Source organism: Mirounga angustirostris, unplaced genomic scaffold (genome assembly GCF_029215605.1).
Source record: "Mirounga angustirostris isolate CCGP_5_RB_7025 unplaced genomic scaffold, mMirAng1.0.hap1 SCAF_7, whole genome shotgun sequence".
Classification (NCBI taxonomy): domain Eukaryota; kingdom Metazoa; phylum Chordata; class Mammalia; order Carnivora; family Phocidae; genus Mirounga; species Mirounga angustirostris.
The window spans coordinates 63,659,227-63,683,938 of NW_026991715.1; the positions used below are offsets into that span (position 1 = coordinate 63,659,227).

Sequence of the window (24,712 nt, forward strand, 5' to 3'; positions counted from 1 at the left end):
CTATATGTTATTTTGGCCTTGATTCACTTAGAGCTAAGAATGTGACCCATTAACAGAGATCTGAATGAGGTTTAGAGTTCTTATAAAACTCAATTTTCAGAAAACCCATCCAACTTTATTACCCTATATTTTGTGTTCTACAGCTCTCTTAATTTCATATTGCAAACTTCTTAAACATATTTTACAAGTCGAAGTACTCTCATCATTTTCCAAGATTTAATAAAGTTTCCATTTGTGAATAACACACTAGTTAAAAAGGAAGCAAAGAGTTTACTTATTAAATAAAATCAAAAGGAAAATGCTATCTTCTGTTTTTTTAGGAGCCCTAATGAAATGTTATTGAGTATTCTATCTTTATAACTTACATTTTCCAATGTCAAATCTTTTTGTGTTACCCTGAGCCTGTAGGTCACTTTTCTTTAACACTTCAATACTGGAAATATTCCTTCTTCAATGCCGACCCTCTTGAAATCCTTCATGCCTTAACGGTTCCTTACTTTTTTTTTTTTCTTACTTTTTAAATAGTATCTTTGCACATCATTTTTCCAACATTTAGCCTAGACATAATACTTGATCAAAAATGTTGAAATGACTCATAAATTACACGTTTTGGCAACTTGGCTACACACCCTCAATCACTATACATTTGCTCCTAGGTTACTTCCCTTACCAAATAAAGCTCAAACAGTAGTAGTGTCTGTTATTTTGCAGTTCTTGTGTGTTCTTGTCTTCCACGTGGTGTGTGTGAAGTGATTTACCCTCATTTCCAATCTGTTATGGTTAGGGATATTAATACAAACCCTCTGAATTGAAAACAAAAATTCAATGGTCTCAAGCAAAGCCATTTTTAGTTGTTTTGACCTGAGTTAGGAATCAGAAATTTAGTGATTTTTCTCTCTGAAGTCTCAGATCAACTGGTAGTTATGATGGAGCAGTGAGGGAGGTTTACAATATACATTGAAGGAAGTAACTAAGATACTGTTTTTCTATTCATACCTGAAAATGTTTTTTGAGTTCAAAGTTCAACTAAAAAAATAGTTGTTCCAATTCATTTGGTTAAGTAAATCCTTTCTAGTTACACTGTAACAAGTTTATCTGTGTCAGTTCAGTGCTGGAAAGATAACAGAAAGACCATGCTGTGCAAAGCAAGGTACATAATATATATAGACTTTGTCATATTTCTTAATAAATGGCATAAACTGTCTGAATAATTGATGGACACTGCTCACCTATTTTGCATTGAATGTTTGGGTATCTCAAGGCTCTTAGTGGAGGACAAGGTTAAAGTAACTGTCAGCAACTAATACTGTCACTTTCATTCAGAATCCAATTTCTACTGTATCTGGGGGTGTGTGAATCAATGACTTCCTACCTAAAGCAAGTCATTTAGGTTCTTGAAGGGTTCCTTCAGAGAAACGGCAATAGAACAGCTTTAAGATGCAAAACAACATAAATTCCCCCGAAAGAATCTTGACCAGCCATGAATTAAAATGCAGGTAAAATGAACAGAAACACTTCTCTTTTCCCATCTTACTCAAAAGATGCCAATTTCAATTTTTTAACCTCTTAAGAAACTGTTCTTACTCATCTGACAATAAGACAAAATTGGGAGGCTCTTGAGAGTTCGTTCTGATTTTTATTACACACCACAGACATGTTCACTAACCAGAGTAGGATGATTCTGTTCTCTTAAAATCACAGGAAATAGATTTCCTCCTTCCCCCTTTTTTGATGTCGGAGGTGCATTTCAGATTATTTTGGGATTAGTTTAGGGCAAAGTAAAAGAAATCATGGAAGGCAGTATATAAATGACATAATTACGAAGCTATTTTTGGAAGCCAGCGGTAACTTGCTGATTGAGACTGACAAGGCTATCGTATTCACAACGCTTTACTCAGTTACTTCTATTTTGAACATCTACTGTTTACTGAACACCAAATAAGTTCAAAGTGGTCCCTAAGAATCTTCAATTCCTTTCAGCCTCCTATGATCCAGCACCTTCCCAAAGCTTTTGAAGAGAGTACAAGTCCTTGCTTACTAGAAATCTTTCCTGTGCACACGGGAAACGTAGACAGTGCAACCACCTCCACTTCTTGTGCAGATGTGTGCTCTGAGAATCATGGCTGCTTTTTAGGCATTGACGAAGTATGAGCTGAAAATACTTGACCTGACTAATGTTACCTTGGCTTTAGATACTACACAGGGGAGTCTCTGGAGAGTATACTATTGTATTCCTGGTCCAAATTAAGGTTGGCATGGATATACTTAACCTTGTTTACACATACACCAAAGGTTTTTTTTTTTCCCAGGCAGGAGGGAACATTGTATTCAACTTCAATTTTGAGGTAGGTAATAGTGAGAAAAAATACAAGACCCTCTAGGATCTAACCTCTGTCCACCTTTATAGGCTTATTGTCTTAATACTCCCCAAGTGGCACAACAAGCTAGGTGCTTATGGTTCATGACATGCACATGGCTCTTAAATTCAGCTTAAGCACTGCTTCTCTGGCAGGAAATTCTTACCTCTAAGTTGTCACCCTTATTTTCTTCCAGAATCCTGGCATTATTTCAATAATAAACGCTATCACATTGCACTTTGTATAAATAATTTCATCTCTCTCATCTACTGCACTGTGCACTACTAGAGGACAGAAATTATGTACTTGTTTTTCTGTCTTCAGTGATAAGGTCCTGTATACTCCACAAATGCTTCTTGAAAGAAGGGTCAAATGTATAAATTCTATATACAAATGCTAGGTCTTTCCCACAAAACTAGGCAGAGACCTGTTCATTTTTCACTCTGTCCACCTGGAGAAGTCACTTCATTCTGACCTCTTCTATTGATGTGCATATTACTAAGATGCAGAAATCCGTTACAGATGACCTATTTCTATTATCCCCAGTGTGAAGAGGCTGTTTTGAACTTGAACATGGAAAGTGCCTGGCACAGGCATTTACGAGACACTGGACTTGAGTCCAAATTTTTTTAAGCTACGGATGGAATTCAACAGACTAAGTGGTCTTTTAATTGACCATTTTTTAAGACTGCCCAGAAGGAAGACTGGCTCCTGCCATGGACAAAGCTGAGGCCATTCAGGAACCAAGTATCAGCACAGAACAATTTCCAGGAGAGATGGAATCAAAAAATTCTGGAGCCAGGAAAGAGATTAGGGAGAGTATCCAAACCTTGGAAGCTGTGGACCTCCGTGCCCACCATCCACCCCTTCCAGCCCCGCAGTAAGACTGTGTGACAGAGGCGGTCTATCTGGTGCTAAATTGATCCTTAATCCTCTTCTGCATCCTACCACCCCACCAAGACCACCACAGGAATATCTGAATATTCTGTGGGCCTAAAACTACCTACACTGCCCTTTGGAGTAGAGAATAGGATTCAGTGGTAGCTCTTTGAAAAAAGTACATTAAAGAAAATGTTAATTGCTTTTCTTCATAGAATCCTCTATCTCCCAAAGAGCTTGTGTTTCAAAAGGTCACAGTGTCTGGGGTCAGAAATAAGCTGCCTCCCACTCTGTTGAGCATCTACACACAGCAAGATTTTTTGTATGTTACCACAAACTTTTCAAAGAACTTTTTTCTTCCTCCACTTTCCACCTACCTTCTCCAAAATGCCAAAATTAAAGAAATGCCCTAGAACTGATTATCTAGAATATTCTTCCCTTTATTCATATTAGATTTGTGTTAGCATATAAAAAATTAGTTGACATAGCTTTTGAAAGTCTAGTTGGCAACAGAGTGGGACAACAGATGGCCACTCTGAAGCCAGACCCAGAAAGGTGACTTACTCTGCATGTATATGCTGATAAGAGTCCTATTTTTAGGATACCCTGAAAAGTCTTGACCTGACGCAAAGCCCAAGAGACAGTTCAGAGTAGGCACAATGATCATAACCTGATTCCCTGCCTAAAGCAAAATATACAACTTTTAGCAAGTGAGATATGCCAAAAATAGAAAATAAACAATTATATTGATAGCTTACAGCAGCTTTTATCTTTTTAAGAGGCAATGCTTAACAAGCTTTTCTTACATGTTTCCTAGAATTCTTTTCAAGTACTTTAAAGTGTTCTTTAAAAATAGATGGCTTTTAGTTCCAAACTTTGTTTCTACAGAAAGAGCTACTGGCAGATTCACTTTCAAATAACTCTAAATATTTTCTTAAAAAAAGAAAAGGAATTAATAGCTGAGGACAATATCTAATTAGTACCACCTACGATGGGCAATTTTTAGCTAAGATGTTTAAGTTCCTCTTAGCTTCGAAATTCTAACAGAATTTCAGTTGAAACTTAAGAAATGATAACTAAACTTATAACTGCTCTACTGCAAATTTTTTAAGTCACATTCCAAATGTTTCACTTGCTTTGATGGAAACCGTTGAAGCTCTTTCTCTGTTATCAAAACTCAAAGATAATTATGACAAGGTATATGGATAAGCAGATTTGAAAACTGTTACCATCACCTACTGAGTTATGCAGAAGATTCTAGTTCAAGTTGACACAAAAAGTAAACTAGATTTAAAGTGCTGTATTTAAAAACAAACAAAATACACTTTGTTTTGGGGCAATTAAAATAAGTGGAGACCTGACACTAAAAAGAATAAAAGAATGAAAAACACAAATAGGATAATCATTCTGTAATTAATTGTTCTATTTTGCTACTTTCACTCTAAGAATGCAGTCTTATTTAGAGAATGACAGCTGGTCACATTTATGCTTAAGATCTTTATCCATACTTATCCAGAGTTTTCAGAGGCTACTATGCCAGTCAGCTATTCTAAACTCTTTTATGCTAAGTGTGAATATCTTCCCGGTACTACTCTTAAGTCTGATCTCATTTATCTTCTTCCTTAAGAACTGCATAGGCTTGTTATAAAAGGCTGAAACACCTGGGATACACTAGCGAGTTTGCTTCGAGGTACTCTGTTAATGCTCTGGTGTGACCAGAGGAAAAAGCAAGCATTATTAAATATGAATGCAATCCTTATCAACACAAATGGAACCTTTTTTTTTTCCAATAAAAAAGCTAGTCCAGAAAAATGTCTCATTCTATAAGGATTTATCATTCCCGAATCACAGTGAAAGAAACTTGGGTCATTTACCAATTTTGTTTTCTATTATGCGCCTTAGAGATACCTCACTAAAAACTGGTATCTGACATAACAGAATAACATTTGCAGAATGTAATATTGTAGTGATGGTACTGAGGTTGATTGTTACAGACATATTAACCTCGTCGAGTATTAAATGGTTACATCCTATTTATATAGAACATTGGTCCAATAATAAAAATAGAGAACAGCAGCTGGAAATTTATCTCATTCAATGTTCAGAGATAAAAGGGTTAACCATTCATTCCATTATTTTCTGTAAATAAGTCCTTTTTTCATACTGAAATCTGATAGCAATTAAATTCTGATATTCTTCCAAGCTACTGTATGAAGAGGATGCTGAAGGCCATCACTACACAGCATACTGCAACGTAAGGACTCTTCCGTTCACCTGTTGAAAAAAAGGGGAAGATATTCATGTTGATAAACTGAGTTTAAGTTAACATGGATATGATAAGGTTATTACTTACTACGGGAGAGGGGTACATAAGGCTCAAGATAAAGTTCTTACCTAGGAGGCCCACACATTTGGGGGGATGGGCCAAACAAGAACTAGATGCAGCATAAAAGCAAGTACAATATAGAATGAGTTAAATCATGCTGATTTATTTCTAAGACCACCTCCTTTCCATGTGTTTAGAAAACCCTTAATGCACAATTCCTGTGCCACTGCACAAACCCAGATATTGAAAAATACAACATAAAATGTAGGACACAGATCCAAGACAAATGATCTCAAATAATTCAATTAAGGGCAAAAAATATTGCTTCTTTTCCTGTAAAAGGAAATTTCTACCTATAAAAAGAAATTCAACATACAATTTTTAGCTATAACTTTTTTCCTCAGTGGTAGCAATTCATGACACTTAAATGGGGAAAAATAAGCATTCATGGATGAACATAAACAAAGAGCGATCAGTAAAACTTCACTTGAAAAATGGGCATAAGCTACAAACCAAGAAAGAGACTCTTAACTATAGGGAACAAACTGATGGTTACCAGAGGGGAGGTGGGGGGGGGGATGGGTGAAACAGGTGATGGGGATTAAGGGGTACACTTGTCCTGATGAGCACCACCTGATATATGGAAGTGTTGAATCACTATATTATACATCTGAAACTAGTATTACACTGTATATTAACTAGAATCTCTAAAGAAAGACTTCATGATTACTCTTGGGTTAGAAGTGTAGAACATAAAACCACTTATTTATATGTCAATTTTCACATGTGTTTTTTAAGTGTTTTTACTTGGAGACTTTCCTTTGCATGAAGTAGAATGGAGTTGGCTTGTGAAATTATATAGAGACCCTGTAATTGTGAGTTATCCCAAACTCATCTCGTTCTTTCCTGCTTTTCATTTATTGAAGGGCTGTACAAAGCACCAGGCATTTATGCTGCTCGGGGGGATGCATAAGAAAGGAAGAAGGAAGAAGAGGGAGTGATGTGCTACTTCTAGAAATAATCATAGACATATACCTGGTGTCCTGTAGTAGAGACTGTTTTTGTGTTTTTCTATGATGTTTAATATCAGCTCTCTTCCAGTAACTAAGTTTCTTCAGCAAGGAACTATTTTATTTGGCAAGTTTAATGACCTCTGGAAAATGTCAATCTTGACCATCCTCATCAACTAAAATCCTCAAGGTCGTTTTTATTTTCAGAGCTTCCTCGAAGAGCTCACAAGGTCATATTGCTATTAATTTTACCTTTGTGTCTGCTCAATAACAATATTCACAAAAGATATTATACACATACAAGTAAAAGAAACATTTGTTGTTTGTCTGAAAGTGTTTTTCTATCCATAGACATTGGGCTGCGTTCTAGCTAAAGGAAAATTTAAAATGTGAGACAAAAGCATTTTCACAATGCCACTATCTCAACTGGAAAAAAACAATTTTTTTTTTTTAATTCTGGAAAAAAACAATTTTTAAACTAAAAAATAACTTGGGTCATCATTTTTAACCAATGTTAATTTTCTGGGCAACAACCCAAGTTATCAAGCCAAACCAAACCATTCAGACATAACTTTCAGGTGGACTTCATAAGCAAGCCAGTCACTCTAATTAGGGCTAGATACTCTAATTGTCAATATTGTCTTATTAAACACCTAAAAAAAGAAATTAATATTGCCCTAAATTTTCCATCTGCTGGAAATTAAGTTTTGAGAAAGTTTTTCTCTTCCTCATCTTCCAACTCAGAATGCTATAATTTACATATGGGTTTCATTTTCCTGTTTTTAATTTTCTTAAAAGAGATTGCCATGTGGTAGAACTAAACATCTTTAGTTGAACTTGGGTAAGAATGTTACTTCTTGTCTGGTCTTAGGTCTGTTTAAGTGAATGTGAAACAGTTGCTGTAATGTGATGTGTAACATGATAAGATGATTTGGCTGGGCCTTTTCCTATTAAAATTGCATCCTTCCTTGGTGGATATATTCTGTGTCAAGATAAGAGAGGAGCATATGGCTGAGAAAGCAGCATATCAGCATCAACATTTTCTGAGCCATTTTGCCAAAATGAAAAACTAATGCTTTCACATAATTGGCATGAACGAATACTTTAATTGAACCATTTAACCTATGACATTCATACAGTCAAGAGAAAAAAATGAAAATAACTGACCAAGCAAAAAGAAAGGCACAGTTTATAATTAGACAAAAAAACAGATGATACTACAGGAAATCATTGAGAGAGCTACAGACTAGATGCCTTAAACTTTCAGCTATACTTTTTTTTTTTTTAAATCTGGTCTTTTTTTTTTTTTTTAATTTTTATTCTTACGTTAATCCCCATACATTACATCATTAGTTTTAGATATAGTGTTCCATGATTCATTGTTTGTGCATAACACCCAGTGCTCCATACAGAATGTGCCCTCCTCAATACCCATCACCAGGCTAACCCATCCTCCCACCCCTCTCCCCTCTAGAACCCTGTTTGTTTTTCAGAGTCCATCGTCTCTCGTGGTTCGTCTACCCCTCCAATTTCCCCCCTTCATTCTTTCCCTCCTGCTACCTTCTTCTTCTTTTTTTTTCTCCCTTAACATATATTGCATTATTTGTTTCAGAGGTACAGATCTGAGATTCAACAGTCTTGCACAATTCACAGCACTTACCAGAGCACATACCCTCCCCAGTGTCTATCACCCAGTCACCCCATCCCTCCCACCCCACCCCCCACTCCAGCAACCCTCACTTTCAGCTATACTTTTAAGTGACAATTGTTGAAAACGGTCACCTAGGTTGGCTACTGAATGAAGCTGTACATACTTCTCTAATTTATTACACAAAATGGATTTAAAATACCTTAACATTTAATTTAAAATCCCTTAATTAAAATCTTTTATTTATGAATTAGCAACTTCATAATATTAAGGTGAAAGCTCTACCTCCTAACTCCAGACTTTTTATATTTTTACCAATGAATATTCAGTATTACTCTGATCCAGAGAATTTCACTGTATTAGAACGGTCTTGTTCTTCCATTATGTTCTCTCTTTGAAGTTTTCTTGAGGTATTCTTTGCATTCTGTTCCTTGACAATATTATTTCATTTTCTGCGTGACTTGGCTTTGAAACAAGCAATTTGGTTTACATGTATTTACATTTACTACTAGCTATCATAATTGGCCATCAAGGGTGCTCTTCTGTCTCTTTATCTCTCCCTTCTTGGTTATTTTTAAAGTGATTAAGATTTCTACTGTTATTTCAGGCTTTGCAGCTGTTCAGCATGACTGGATGTCAGATAAGTCTGTACCACAAATCTCCATAAATCTAGGTTGGGCCCTCTCAACTTTGGCACTACTGACGTTTTGGGCTCATTCTATGTAAGGGGCTGTTCTGTTCCCCTTGTAGGATGTTTAGCAACATCCATGATTTATACTCAGTATATGTCCCCCCACTCTAGTTGTGACAGACAAAAGTGTCTCCAGACACAGTTAAATGCCCTGATTGATAACCACTTATCTAGGGTTTACGTATCTAAAGTCAGTGATCAAGATTCACATGTCTATCACCCTATGAGATAATAAAGTATGACAAAGAACACTGAGGAAGGACAGGTTAACATGTTAAAAGCACTATGAATTCTCAAGAAGATGTCTGTTTCAATGGTCAATACATTAGATTGAGGGCCCCAAAAGTACTCTGAAACTATTTATAGTACACTGTCATTTTCTATAGCAAGACACCTGAAAGGCCAACAAATCTTATAATCTCATTGTAACAGATTTTAAAAGGAGTTCTATATAATTTGGTATGACGCTGAAAACTTCCACTGTTAACGGGTCTTGCCTATCACCAAAAGCTCAAGGGAAGAAAACCTGCTCCTTCACACTTATTTATGTTAGTGGCTAACAACATATTTCTGATGTTTTATTTAGAAAAACTTCTAAATGTTACAAAATCTTAGTCTGTAGTGGTTTTTAATCTTTAATCAATTTTGCTTCCTGTTATGGACCATCTTCTAAATTTTCCATTATCTATGATAAATGAATCCAAAAGAAAACAATACTCTAGATAGAAAGCAGCTTATCTAAGGGACATGACTCCTAAACTCCCCCTTCCTATTTAAAGTGATTCATTGGGGTGGGTAATTCAGGCTGTTGTCAGACTGGCTAACTAGACTAACCATCAAATGCAGCAACATTTTTCTCTTATTATGAAAGTCTCATAACTTTATAAAAGAAAAAAACAGTTACATACAAATTAAATACTGGAAGAGTACTAAAATCTAACTTTTTTTGGAGGGGGTCATGTAAATAATTCCAAAGAGGAGAAATATTCATTTTGCTCCATCCAAGTGGAACAATCACAAATGCTCTGTAATGTTTTTTTTAGAACTAGCTATGTTTAAAAGGGTATAACCTATTATTTGAGAATACTGGCAAATTACATCAGTAAAGTACATTTTAATTCATTGACTTGCCAATCATTTGAGAGTCTGCCATGAACTGGGCACTGTGCTAAGTGTTATATACATATAGGGATGGGATAAGAGTATATTATTATTTAAACATAAACACACGATGACACTACTAATTTTATAATGAAAAGTTAGAAGATAATCATATTTAACTTTAATCAATTAGAACAAAACTCAGCTATGATCACAAATTTGATAGGTGAAACAGTTAATGCTTTCCAAAAGCAACAAATAACATTCTAACATTCTTGGACTTAGCATAGGGGAATAAAATGAGTATGTTTAGATGGTTGCTTAGCAAGCCTTTCATTAGATGGGAAAGTTATCCTTAGTTATAAAAATAGTACACATTATACAGAGTAGCATGTTCTATACTATAAGCATGTGTGCATAAAACTGTACACATTTGTCTGAAATCTCAACACTAGGGAATGCATAGAATTTGATATCTGAATTAGATTTTTCTTGTAGTTTCCATCTTCCTGCTAATTAAGTATTTTGAGGTATCTACCACGTCTAGCTTTAAATAGCATAAGGAAAGAGTTTGGGGAATTCTACAAACTTCTAGAAGTGCACAAAATTGGGAAGCCTGGAGTTTTAAAACTGACATTTGACTTGTGTGAATATGCCATAAGTAAACTGCCCAACAATTTACAGCTGAAGATGTGGAGATTATAACAGACACTTACCAATTCTGGCACACTTCCAAAATATACCCAACAATCTGCATAGAATAAAAAAGGAAAAAGTAGCTATTGATTATTGGGAAAGGTAAATCATTTTCTCAGTATCCTAGACAGCATTCATTACCAACTGGCATTTTTACCTTCTCGTACTTCAAAACTGAAATTTATTTGATATTGAGCCACCATTTATGTAGGAAAGTAGGACACACTTGCTTACCAAATGTTAGTGTATATAAACTGTTACAAACTGGAATACATGTGGTATCCCAGGTTAAACCCACGGTAAACTAATACGTGCAGCAAAAATGTGCACAGGGCTTTTTATTGTAGAATTAATTCAGTCAACTTCAAGTGCTTTACTCTCAAAAGTAGAAAATACATATGCCATTTTACATAAACATTAATTTTGAGAAAATGGTAAATGAACACAGTTGGTTCGGGTGTTTTTGACATGAAAAAATAAAACTCTCATACTAAAGAAATTACTTTTACAGAATGTAGTTCTATATTTAAATGATTTATAACCATGAACTCCAATGATAGCATTTATATAACTATGTCAACTCAATAAGGAAGGATATAAAAAAAAATATGTGCTTAGAGTACACTGTGTATGAGTCAACTAAATATGGCATTTAAAACACATACATTCTGGAAATAAGAATTAGAATGAAGATGTTCATCACAATTCTATGAATGAATATACTATGAATTAAATACAAATTATATGCATATTTCACTTATTCAGCATGTATAAAAAGTACGAGCTTTAGAAGAAAATCAACTGAGTCATTCAATGAATAGAGATAGCTAAAAGATATAAAAACATTGTAGACAACTATTTTGTTGTTCTGACAAAAGAAGAGAATTATAAATGGTGTTATACAAGGCTACAAATCAAGATAAATTAGTGGTACTTAGAGGTACTTATTGCATAGGTTAGGACTGGTGTAACAAAATTGAAATACTTAAATTCCAGGGAAATTTATGTCATGCTTTTTTTTTTTTTTTTTTTTGCCCTAAGAGATGGCTGGCTGATGAATAATTATATATGCGTGGTTAAGACTGAAAGAAATTACTGTTCGATTAAGTTCTATATATATTCCTCCTCTGAAGTATAACTTCCTGACCTCAAAGCAAAAAGTCTGTTAGTTCAGATGACATGAAATGGGCAAAGATACAAGTTTATTTTGAAGGATGGACATTCTGACAGGTGCAACAATTCTACTATAGGAATAAAAGGACAAAAATCAAATATACTCTTGAAAATAATGTAGGATAACATAAAGGCCAGATTGTGCCTAAGTTTAATCCTACTTAATTGGTTGTATAACTGTGAGCAAGTTATTTTCTCTTTAATAGCACTCACCTTCATAGGCTTGTTATAAGGATTAAATGTGTTATTACACAGAAATTCTTCAGAATAGTAACTAACATGTGCTGTGTTCAGTAATACATAGGTTAAAGGCACATGTGACAGTAACTTCAGATATCACTTAAAATTGGCTTACACGTCATCAAAAAATGGAAGACAATTGGTTAGTCATCTGCAATGCCATGGTTCCTTGATTCTAAAAACCTATTGATTATAACATGCACATTGATTTAAAGCTACTATGGATGAGGGCCTCAGAGGCGGGACACCCGAAGCTCCTCCATGGGAAGCTAAGAGTCCCACAGAACATAATCTAAAACCCTATGATCACAATCAGGGTCATTTCAGGTTTGATAACCTAGAAATAACTCAGAGCATCATTAGGAAGTTGTTATAACACATATACTAAAAATTATACAAATGAAAAAAGTTTCCTAACTCGGGCAACTTAAGAGATTTATCAGTACCACTTTGGCCTTTCCCATATTTCCCTACCTAGACATATTTCTGTCATATGCCAAATGCTATTTATTAAAATACAAGAACTTTATTAGTTAGGAAAAACCAATACAATTACATTGCTTGGTTTCTATGGCTATAAGCCAATAAGTATATCTGCTGATAAAGCTAATCAGGTCTATGATAACAGGAAATGAGGCAAAGTACCAACTGTTTATTGCTGCTTTTTAATTATTATTTGAAGCAGCAAAAAAATTGTTATTTTCAAGAGTGAATTCATCAAGAACCTGTTTTATCCAATTAGGCTAGATATCTCTACTTAAACATGGAATATTCACTATAACGAAAGGGCAGTTTAATGAGTCTCATAAAAACACATATTGTAACAGAAAAGGACAATAGCCTGTTAAGAATTTCTCCCAGAGAAAATATTTCTTATATACAAGTGAAAATAAAATGGGGCCTAACATTTATATAAATAGAAGTAAAATTTTTTAAAAAGTCTTTTAATGGTTGACTGTATCAGTATATGGTTCAAAATATAGAAATAGGCATGCTATTTCTTTGGTATTACATGTAGGAGAAATATACTACTACTCAACCTCTACTGTAAGGTTGGCAGCCCTGAGAACTCCTTTTCTTAATGTAGCATGTAATGGATGTACTCCTGCTCCCCAAAGAATGAGGAGCAGACTTTTCCACATGCAACCTACTTTCTTCACAACAACATCAGACAAGCATAATTATTCTATTCTACTATGTGATTGTTTTTATAATGAAATAAACAGTTAAATATCTTATTAGGTAGATGTTATGTATTATATTACAATACCAAGCAACCCATCAACGAGGATGTTTACTGGTTTCCACCATATGCTTTAAGTCAATAGTCAGGGGTTGCAGAAAAAGGGAAGGAAGAAATAAAACAATGTGGTTGGGTGGAAAGGCTTCACGCACAGCTAAGCAACAAGTAAGATTATACAACTTCAACAAAGGGACAATGTACTATATAATTTCAAAAAATGGACAAAGTGAGTGAAGACTAAGTGCAAGAGGACTTCAGAGAAAAAAACGTGGTGAAAAGTCAATGTTTACAAAGGAAGAGGGGCATTGTCATAAAAACTGATGGACAAATAACATCAGTAGGTAAAATAAAATCCCTCAGGCTAATAGCAACAGATGATCAGTTTATTAGAACAGGATTAGGGATTTTTAATATTCAAACTCGTTAAAGGTTCTATTTATTCCTTTATACATGTTTGAACAACCCTAGGAAATAAAAAGGAAGAAATGGTAACAAAAGCCAAATAATTTAGATGACAGAATGTCTGAATAAATGCTAATTATGTCCTCAAAGATAGCATGGAGGTGAAGGAGAGAAGCAGAAATTATTATTCTCATAGCTGACTATATCACCTTGCCTCTTATAGATTTTTATTAGTGGAAAAACAGAATTTGATGTTGCAGGATCCTTATTTGGCCCAATACAGGTGCTGGAGATAATTATTCCTATGTGCAGTGTTCTTTCATTCTTTTATTTCTTAAAATGATTAAGAGGTATAGGCTTTTATTAAGAAAGGATTAAGATAATTTTTCATAGAAATTAATAAATATGCAAGGTGAAGAAAATTTACATAGCTTCCACCACATAGTCTCTGTTTTTTTATATACTTTTCCTTTTGGTTGAATTCAACATGTATTTTTGTGTTATGAAGATGGCACTTTAAAATTTTAATTCTGTGTGGTATCATACTGAGCTCAAATTTTTTCAGGGTGTGAACATATAATATAAGAGATGTGTCAAGCCCAAGACTTAATTTTTATTACTGCTTTATGTAAGCTAAATAAATTTCTCCAAAGATATTTGCTTTCTGATACTAATAGGGAGCCCATATGATTAGAGCAGTCTTGGACTGGAGAGGGAAATGTCTACATTATATTTTTATGGACACAGTGCTTGCAAACTGTTTTATGCTTCAAAAACATGACAACCAACTTTTGTTTTTTTTTTTTAATAACCAACTTTACTAATTATTGCATAAAAAATTAAGGCCAAACACTATCTTTGAAAGTGTTAAACTGTATTTCTAATCCCAGAAAAATACCTGTCGTATCTTTTTAAGTATACTTTTTATTGACACATGTCCGGTCCCTTCTGATATTTATCTTTTTATTTATTAAGATTCTGTGCATACAAAGTTTTTAGATTTAAAAATAGAGGGAGAATGTAAAAAGTTATTACAAAACTAAGTTACATATAGGAATTAGATTATTTAATGACTTTTATGGTAATTTACCTTCAATGTCTATAGGACCTAATTTGGGTGATTAGATATCATTAGTAACATACCCAGTTTTATTTTTGTCCAGGAGGCTGGGTGCCAAGGATCGGATATAAGCACAGGTACATATAAGCAGCAAGATTACAGTCAACAGACTCTGAAAATTGAAAATGGCAGACTAAAAAGAGAAAAAGAAAAATTAATATCACAAGAAAAACAGCATAGGTAAAAACTGCTAGACAATTCTATATTAAGAATCGTACTTTTGTTCTTCTCAAAGACAAACAGAATGGCATGTCTGAGAACACTTAAAACCCCAAATCATAAGGTATTCCAAGAGTGTACTTTCCTCTCCATTCTTTGGGCTAAGGAATGCAGAAGATGCAACAAAAATTCTAAATTCGAGAACTTGAAAACACTACCAAAAATGTCATGAATCTAAAATATCTCACCAAAACTGAATCAATATGTAATTAATACAGATGTTCTAGGAGCCCAGACTACTAGGTAGGACATAAAGTTTACAGGCTCTGAGCGTAGCTGGCCGTATGACTTCAGCTGAACCATTAACCTCAGTCTCTCTTTCACATCCGTAAAACTGGGTGGAGAATGGGGATATAGACTAAATGTTGGCTAAGGTTTCTTTCAATTCTGAAATTCTGTTAAGAATGCTCCACATTTAAGCAATCATGTTGCATGCACTGACTAATACTAAGCTATTAGGTTTTGGTGAAGAAAAACTACTTGCTCTTTCACTGTTCATTCTTAAAAGTTATTCAAAAAATTTAACATCGGAATCACAGGAAATCAGTTTTCCAATCAAAGGAAAATGGAGGTGGACTCAATCTATTCAAAATTCAGCTCAAGCATCATCTTCTCCACGAAGTCTCCTTGAACCCATTGACCTCCTCTCTCCTTTTTTTCACACAGAACTCTCCTTTCTGTTCTCACAGGAACTGTTATACATTTTATAATACTCATCCTGAAAGTGGACGTCTCATCAGGCTCTGAACTCCAGGATATAACTGTGTACCTACCACATAGGAGACCAGTAAGTAATGGCCGAATAAATAAAACAATTTTTTGAAAGTGCAGGAATACCATTATATATATATGTATATATATATATGTGTATAGATTTAAAACAATAATATTTCCATTACATAAGGTAGATAAAATATATCAGTCTCACACAGTAGCTAGCAATATGCTTCTTTAGTAAACTCAGAAGGACCTTCTATGGTATCAGAAGTTAGACAAAGAGTAAGAGTTACAAAATTTTTTGAGAAAGGCAAAATTGTTACTTACAAATAGTAAGTGCTACCTGAAAAGCCCAAAAGAATCCAGTGAAAAATGATTATACACAACAAGGGAATTGAGTAAGGTGGCTCGGTACCTAACTAAAATATTTAGATCAACAGCCTTCAGAATTACGTTACCAACTAGCAGAAAGACATAATGGAAACAAAGTTTCTATTTATAATAGCAAGTAGAACAAAAAGCTGAAATATCTAGGAATAAGCTTAACAAGGAGTGCAGCACTGGCATCAAAGAACAAAACTGGCAAAACCTTTAAATGTACTGAAAAAATAAAAGTAGAATGGAGTGGTATACCATGTTCTTACATTGGAAGGCAACATCATAAAGCTAATCTATAAATTTAAAGTGAACTCAATACCAGTTATTTCTGAAATACACAACTGATTCTGAAGCTCATATGGAAAAATAAATAAGCAAGAACAGCCAGGAGAATCCTAAAACAAGAACGAACCTTGTCAGAAACTGTCAATATTTTTTAACCTGTTACATACTTTTATGATAAGTATTTACAAACTATTCAAAACATTAAGAAATTATATATGGTATTTACCAATATTCTTAAAGACAAAAAAATGCTTAGGTACAATGCTAAACAGTGGGGAAAACAGCACACAAAATTTCATAATCAGCATATCTTCAGCTATGTAAACGTTTATGTGAACAAGAGGGGGGAATGCATTATCTTTGGAAGGTTTTTGGCCCAATTCTCAACTTTTCTGGAATTCTCAAATTACTTTTATGGTCTGAAAAAGATAAAATTTGTAATTACTATTTTAATAGTTGTTTTGTATGCAAATCATTTCTTTTTTTTTTTTTTTAAGATTTTATTTATTTATTTGAGACAGAGAGAATGAGAGACAGAGAACATGAGAGGGAGGAGGGTCAGAGGGAGAAGCAGACTCCCCGCCGAGCAGGGAGCCCGATGCGGGACTCGATCCCGGGACTCCAGGATCATGACCTGAGCCGAAGGCAGTCAGTCGCTTAACCGACTGAGCCACCCAGGCGCCCGCAAATCATTTCTTCATGGATATACAAAGGATAAAGTTTAGTATATCTTGGTTTCTTATTGAATTGGATTTTAATTTTACATTTGTGAAAGGCGTACAAATTTTATAACTTGAAATAAACCAATAAATGAACTCTAAATTCTATATAGAAAACAGTAAGTTTTTCACAATGTTTATCTTTCAAAGATATTTTGAACATGTATGTGACTATATTAATATAGTACCTGATTAACAACCTCATGAAATACAAAGCACAGATTTCTTGCCAGCCAACATAACGAAACCTGTATCTAGTAACTACTCTGTCTGGACCATGAGGCTAGACACAGGATTAAAAAGGTACATAGCACAGGATTCCTTCCCTCCAGGAGTCTGTAGCTAACAACAATAACTGATATTCACTGAAGGCTTATTTTAATTATTTATCCTCATATATTTGAGGTAGGTGTTACTAATACCTGTATTTTATATATGAGACAACTGAGGCATACAGCAGTTATAATCAACTCAGAACAGGACATATATTTTTAAAATAACTAGCAATTCTTTGTAGCATGTACTGAGTGGCGACTGAACCATACTGGCAAAAAATGCTGTTTTCATAAAGAAAAATCAGGAAAAGCTTCAAGGAGAAAGCAAGGACTGAGTGAAGTCAAGAAAGGGCACAATTAGGTTGGCAAATAGAGAGCAGGCTCCAGAAGAGACAAAAGCATGGAAAACATCCTCAGAATCAGGAATTTGCATGTTTAAGGAATAATGAGCAGGCTTATTGTATTAAGCAAAGGACTGATGTAGTAGCGTGGCTGGAAAATCAGTTTGCAAAGTAGGTTTATCATGTTCCTAATGGAGTATCTAAATTTCACAATTTTGCAATGTGTACTTTTTCTTTCCCTGAAATGTCTAGTGAAAAAAAAAATGCTGAAATGATACGATGTCTGGGATTGGTTTCTAAATAATTCATTATGTGTGGTGGGAGGTGTGGGGTTGATGATGAAATACCGAGGATGTGAGGCTTCATTATACTCTTCTTTCTACCTTTGTTATGTTTGAATTTTTATATAATAAAAGATTTTAAGAGGCACTTAAAGACATGCCTATTATTACAGAAGTGGGGTGTGTATATATACATTTGTGTGTGAAACCATTTATAAGTGAAAACCATTTACAAATGTGCAATATATGATACATACAACTTTGTTTCTGGGGTTTATAGACCCTAAAATTTAAACAAATAATCTTAGGTGGTAAAGTCTTTTAGATTCAAACAAGAATGTTTCAAAGCTATAGACATTAGCCTACCATTTCTTACCCTACCTAAGTATTCCTTTTAATGCTTAGCATCTGTTGTCCGCTGATATAAAATTTTCATCTCAGTTTTAAAAGAAACAGATGTTCCTATTCTTGTAGAAAAAATAATTGGGATTTTCAATAGGAAAACGTTATTAAAAAGGAAGAAGTTAAGAAAAAAAGTAAGCATAGTCGATCACAAAATAGAGGAAAAGATGATTTAAAAAAGGTAATGGAAGTAAAATTCATTTACTGTTTAATTTTTTTCAGATCATGACATCCTTTTCAAGGTACTCTGTGTTTCTGCACAGGCCATCTATTTTTGCCTGCCTGGTGAACTGACTTAATCTTTGGGTTTCAACTCAAGAGTCACCTCCTCTGTGAAGTCTTCCCTGTCCCCACTTGCCATACGAAGCAGTCAGGATTGTAGTGCAGGTGTGTATCATAGATAGCACCCATCAAACTGTATTGTAATGGTCTCCTCTATTTTACTGAGGTTCACATCGACCCCTTGTGCCTATTAAAATAGAGCACAGAAGTCACTGAAAAATGTTGAATGAACAGGAACTTGAAAACAACTGCAAATAATGAACATTTCAACAAATTCAAGAGCATACTTAAATTCCAAATTAACAATGCATGATATTAAAAAAATGTAGATTAGACTGCTGAATATTTGGCTAACTATTCAAGAGAAACTGCCACACATGGCTCTGCATTGATACTTACTTGTCAATGAGATTTTGGAAAATGCAGACGGAAGAAACAAATACCCCCATGTTTATGTTAAGGGCCCAGGCTGGAGGGTAAAATAAAGGCCTGAGGTAATTCCCTCTCAACATTTCAGTCTCCTTATATCACCAACTGGAATTCAGAGAAAGTTCTACCAAGAAGCCAGCTTCAAAGTACTTGCATATGGGACAATGAGTGTTTTTGACTCCACCTAATTTGTTAAGAGATATACATCTTCCAGAGGTGTGGATGACCTGACCAAGCAGGCTAGCTGGCTGGCATCAAATTCCACAACCTCAATTCTCAAATCTAAGGTTTACCTACTTTTCAGTCAGGCAGTGCCAGGGAGTTTAACAAGTTTAGCCAACTATTAAATATCAAATAATGTACACTGCAACTAAGGAGTTATAAAATACAACTCATTCCTTCTGGAGGCTCTGGGAAAAGAATCTGTTTTCTTGCCTTCTCCAGTTTCTAGAGGCTGTCTGCAATCCTTAGCTAGTGACCCCTCATCCCACTGACCTTGATACTTCTTTTGTGACTATGATCCTATTGCCTCCCTCTTAAAGGGAAACTTGTGATGAATTGATCCCCCTCCCCATTCCAAATTTCTTAATCACATATGTCGGGTCTCTTTTGCCAAGTAAGATAACATATTTACAGGGTTTTATTTTTGTTTTTAGTGGGGGAGGGCATTCTGCTATACCAATGAACACTTCCGTTTTATTAAGAGGTATCCAATAACATTCCCTAGACTCTCTGGAGCACAACCTCAAATATAATCAGAACGGTAACACTTGGGGTTGTGGAATACAGCAGTCTTGCCCTTTTGACGGTTACTCTCGCAGTTGTGTTCATTCTTCTAAAAAACTGCAATGGACATCCTAAACTGTTTTTCTCCAAAGGCCCCTTTTATTATCCCTCCACACTCCAGACCTATCTACTACTCATAGACTTTGATATGCTTCAAATAATTAGTACTATTATACTAAATTAAATTATGCAAACCAGAAAGAAATCAACTTGATGAGTCACTTTGTATAATCATTCTGAAGTAAATCACAATTTGTTAGGCCTTCTGAAATAACGAAAATAATTCACTTTCATCTGGCCACCACTACAGTAGATGAAATAATTTATCAGTGAATAGATGAAGATTTGTTGATGCAAAGCTTAGTGCTAAAACAAAAAACTACTTGCGATGTTAACACATCTTTTAAAAAACTCTCTACTCTCAAGTCAATCTGAAGTTAGGAATATTTTCAGATTCAATTTTTATCATTTTATCTATGAAGATACAATTTCTTGTTTTCAGTCACAAGTGAATGTTAAAACTATATTCATTAAGCTTGGTTATAAAGGCAAGAATTCAGCGTAAGGTTTTGTTTTTAGATGTATATATAAAAATAGTTTAAGAAACCATCCAAAACATTATGAATAGAGAGAAAACAGGGGAAAGATCCCAGCAGTATAAAGGCACAAAGAAGCAATGAGAAAGGCAGCAGAAATATACATATTAATATGCTGAACAGTTGTCTGGAGTGCTCAGTGACTGGTTGCTAACTGTACTTAATCTACAGAAAAGACTAAGCCTACAGTCTTCATTAGTCCTGGATCACTTGAGCTCCCTACTGCTTATTTATTTATTTTTAGCATTATCAAAATAAACTGTTTAACCAATATGTGGATGAAGGGCCTTCTTTATGCGTAACACTGCATGGGAGCTTCAAATGTTGATTGCATCTTACGTGGAATTAACGGACATATTAATTCCTCGGTTTAACTGGAATTCACTTTAAAACAATAATTGAATACCAAAGACTTACAATTTTTAAAACTCCAAATAGTAACAATTTTACTTGTTTTAAGACTTACGGCTTTTACACAAAACTAGTCATTTATCCCTCTCAGAAGGTAAAAGGACCCAGAAATGATATTCCTGACCTAATTGTCATAAAAACTATACAGTACTGCAAAAGTGGGTCAGCATTTTATCACATACAAATCTAGGTCAGACCAGCATTTTCCAACAGTTTCTACTTGTAAATTTATATGTACCACTCTTTTCTCTTAAAATGGAAAACATGGAAATGCAGGGATAACTGAAGCCTGTATATAAATGTGCAAACACACCCCTCCCCACTTGCCCAAGATAAATGACCACAGGTGATTAATATTTCCATTAACACACAGAAATACTGACATTTTATTTTGGTGTTATTAGCACCTAAGTTCAACCTTTGTTGCTTACTGTAAGGCAGCACTGAAATTGTACCCCATATGCAGATTATCTTGGTTTAATTTGAAACCAAGAAACCAGGATTACTTAATGTCTTGATGTTAAAAACCTCTTAACATCAGTGGCCATTAAACATTTGCATTATTTAGGAAGTAATCCAGTATATTAATTTGTTCTTGGATAAATCTGCACCTCTATATTATTAGTTTAATTTCACTTGTAAAATGAGGAGTTGGACTAAATAGCCATTTGATCTCATTGGTCCTGTTTCAAAAATGTAGACCTTTTCTATTTAACCTTTCCACTTAAAATTAAGAACTTTCATGACTATGAGAAAAGGTACAGTTCAGAGTAGAAGCACCTCACTGCAGTGTTCTCCCCTGGCAATATAGGTGGTCATTTGCACTTATTTTCATCTCATTGTCATGGTATCTATAATGTATTTGCTGTGTTTGTGTTGCTTAGTTTCAGAGCGATTTTATAGACACCAGAGATCTAAATATAAAACAAGGGGATCAAAGGTGTTAATAGGACAAAGTATACATAGAACCATGATAAGCAGACTTAAAAAAAATATGAAGGACTAATACTTTACATGTTGATAATTTGGTAAGACAAAAGTATTCCAAAGGACAAACTGCAAATCCTGTTATGAAGAAAAGTGTTCTGACCATGCAGTTGGAAATGACAAAGATTGATAAAAGGGAAAAACTTTTCAATGTTTGGAGTCAAATGTGGTATGAAGCCTGGCTGTTCATAAGAATCCCTTGAAGCTTTTGGGTGCCTCGGTGGCTCAGTCAGTTAAGTGTCTATCTTTGGCTCAGGTCATGATCCCATGGTTCTGGAATCGAGTCCCACATTTTTGGGCTCCTCCCTCTGCCCCTCCCCCCACTCATTCTCTCAATCTTTCTCTCTCTCAAATAATAAATAAAATCTAAAAAAAAAAGAATCACTTGAAGCTTTTAAAAACTATTGATGCCCAGAAATTTGGACTGAATTGGTTGGCCATCTCATTTCTCAGAGCTCTTTCCACTACACATGATATTTCTCTTTATCATAACAGAAAACACGTGGAATTTACTTATTTAATAATCTCCTTCAGTGGACTGTGAAGTCCTTAAAGACACTTAGCATATTTTACATGACTCTGTTTCCCCAGATGTGCAATCCTTTGAGTACTAACTCTACCTGTCATTGTGAGGTAGATATTAGAAGACCGGGTCTCTAGAAAACTCCAGCTAGAGAGGGAAGAAATATATGCAACAATGTATTGCTGTTTTTTTGTGGTAAGTGCTATGGCTGGAGGTACACTGGAGGTATATACATGGACTGTGGATGCCCAAATGGAGACCCAGGAGAAGAAAATAGAAGGAGTAGGGAAGGATTTTTGGGAAGAGATGAAACTTGAGATAAATCTTGAACGATACTAAGAGGGAGAAAAGGCACTCTGAAGTTCTTAAAAGTTTAAATACTGTTAATCTTAAACACAGTATCTGTCTTGCTATTAGCTAGTTGATAAGACACTAAGATGATGAAAATGGATCTTTGACTTGTACTATGAGTAGAATAACTAAACTTCAGCATCTAGGAAGAAGTACAAGAATTAAGAGTGACAATTTCTAGGGGCACCTGGCTGGCTCAGTCAGAAGAGCATGTTTCTTGTTGCAGATAGAGATTACTTAAAAAAAAGAAAAAGTAACAGTCTCTATTCTTTTTAAATTGAAAAAGGAATCAAATTCTCTAAGTTCTCTAATGACACTCTTTAAGAGCAAGTATACTCATCCGATCGTGTGGTAGGTAGGCAAAGAAGCTGGAGTACATTCTTGGCTAGGAAAGGAATAACCTGTCTAAATAGACTGCCATTTTCTCTGTAAGTTCTCCAGGAAAGACGCTGTGACTTATGCCCCATTTATAATCAAAGTAGTTGGGCTAAAGCAAGAAACAATGAGTTTTCGATTAAATGTCTAAGGGTTTAGTGTTGTATGGGGTACTGCAGGAACCTCTGGAAACATAAGCTCAGTAACTTTCACCCCACAATAGCTTTTTTGGGGGTCATGTTTGCTTTTGATACCATAATCATCCTTTCCCCAGAAACATGCTTATAAATGCAACATTTGGCCCGTGGATTTCATTAAGTTCACCCGGTGTAGAGACGGTTGGCATTTACTATAACAAAGGTAAAAGGGCTTCAGACAGCTTGGGAGATTTCAGTATTACTACTACTGTATCTGTCCTCCGGCCATGCTGGCTCTACCTTTTTTTCCTCTGCCTGAAAACGTAGGCATTTCTTTTGAATACTTTTCATGACTCATTTTAAATTTTCCTAAGAGGCCCAAACTACCAAAGAATCTGCAATAACACAAAATCATAAATACAACCGTAAAAATGTGTGGGGAAGGAAGGTCCGAGGCCAAACGCCACCCCAAGTACAGTCCTAGAAGAAAAACCGCTTCTCCAGAGATCGCCAATGTTTAAAATCTAGTTTGTAGAGTAGGAAGAGCCTGAAAGGTCACTAACTCAACAGACGAAAATTAAGAGGTGGAGCTTGGGGTTTCTAAAGACAACAATGAAACACCTGGGCCAGGCCCTCAGACATTAGAGGACGCGAAATAACAAGCGCAAACTCAAGAAGCTCCATGCCTCCAAGGGTCAATGGCCATAGAAAGTCTTAAAAACGACTGGGTTAAGCCAACCAGCGCACTTCTTCGAAACAAGTCAGAAAGGTGGAGTGTGCGGGAGGCGCTGGGCCCTGCGACCGCGGGGTCTCTCGGGCGCTGGGCCCTGGTTCTCCCTGGCTGGGCGTGCAGGGGCCACATGGTTCCCGGGTCTGAGCATCTTCCGAGCCCCGGCAGAATCAAGCTAGTGACAAGGCTCCCTGGCCCGCGCACCGAGGGCCCCCGCCCAACCCTCCAGCCCTAGCTCGCGCCCACAGCCCCTTCACAAAGCCAGGCTGCGACCCCACCGCCCCAATTCTTACCATAGTGAGGCCGGCGAAGCCCCAGCCACATCACCCTTCCGGGCCCAGGGCGGAAGAGGCGTGCCCGCCCCGCCTGCCCGTCTCGCTCCCTCCCCGCGTCCGGTTGGGCCTGTCAGGGTACCTCCTCCCGAGCCGCGCGATCCGGACACGAGGATAGGCTCCTCGCAACCGGAAAAGGCCGGAGCTAAAAGACGTCAGGCGTCCTTGCGGAAGTGGACGACGCTCTCATTGGCTGCGGGACGTCTGGCTGCGGGAGCGGGCCTTTTGGAGGAGACCGGAAGTGGAGGAACTGAGAGGTAGGGTCCGGAA

At 35.8% G+C, this 24,712-nt stretch overlaps 2 protein-coding genes and 1 non-coding gene across 8 annotated transcripts in view; 1 reads left to right on the forward strand and 2 right to left on the reverse strand.

Annotated features, from left to right (window-relative positions):
• Positions 1-1,616: 1,616 nt before the first annotated feature.
• On the reverse strand, positions 1,617-24,558 carry TMEM167A (transmembrane protein 167A). Of its 2 annotated transcripts, none has more exons than XM_045897821.3 (4): positions 24,404-24,558; positions 14,910-15,019; positions 10,729-10,763; positions 1,617-5,510 (listed from the first exon to the last, which is right to left on the reverse strand). In XM_045897821.3, exons 1-4 carry the CDS (start codon positions 24,404-24,406, stop codon positions 5,440-5,442), a joined length of 219 nt encoding a protein of 72 aa, XP_045753777.1. In that variant the 5' UTR covers positions 24,407-24,558; the 3' UTR covers positions 1,617-5,439. The 2 variants fall into 2 exon arrangements, with proteins under 2 accessions (XP_045753777.1, XP_064452407.1); XM_064596337.1 differs by lacking the exon at positions 24,404-24,558 and adding an exon at positions 18,829-20,946.
• Positions 13,132-13,267, reverse strand: LOC123836839 (small nucleolar RNA U109). Its single transcript, XR_006789086.1, has one exon. It is a non-coding gene; the product is annotated as a small nucleolar RNA U109 (small nucleolar RNA).
• XRCC4 (X-ray repair cross complementing 4) overlaps positions 24,544-24,712 on the forward strand; it is a 316,789-nt gene continuing 316,620 nt past the window's right edge. For all 5 annotated transcript variants that reach the window (XR_010413112.1, XM_045897788.3, XM_064596334.1 and 2 more), the window contains exon 1: positions 24,544-24,699. The gene's annotated coding sequence lies outside the window, so the exon portion shown is untranslated. The remainder of the gene's footprint in view (positions 24,700-24,712) is intronic.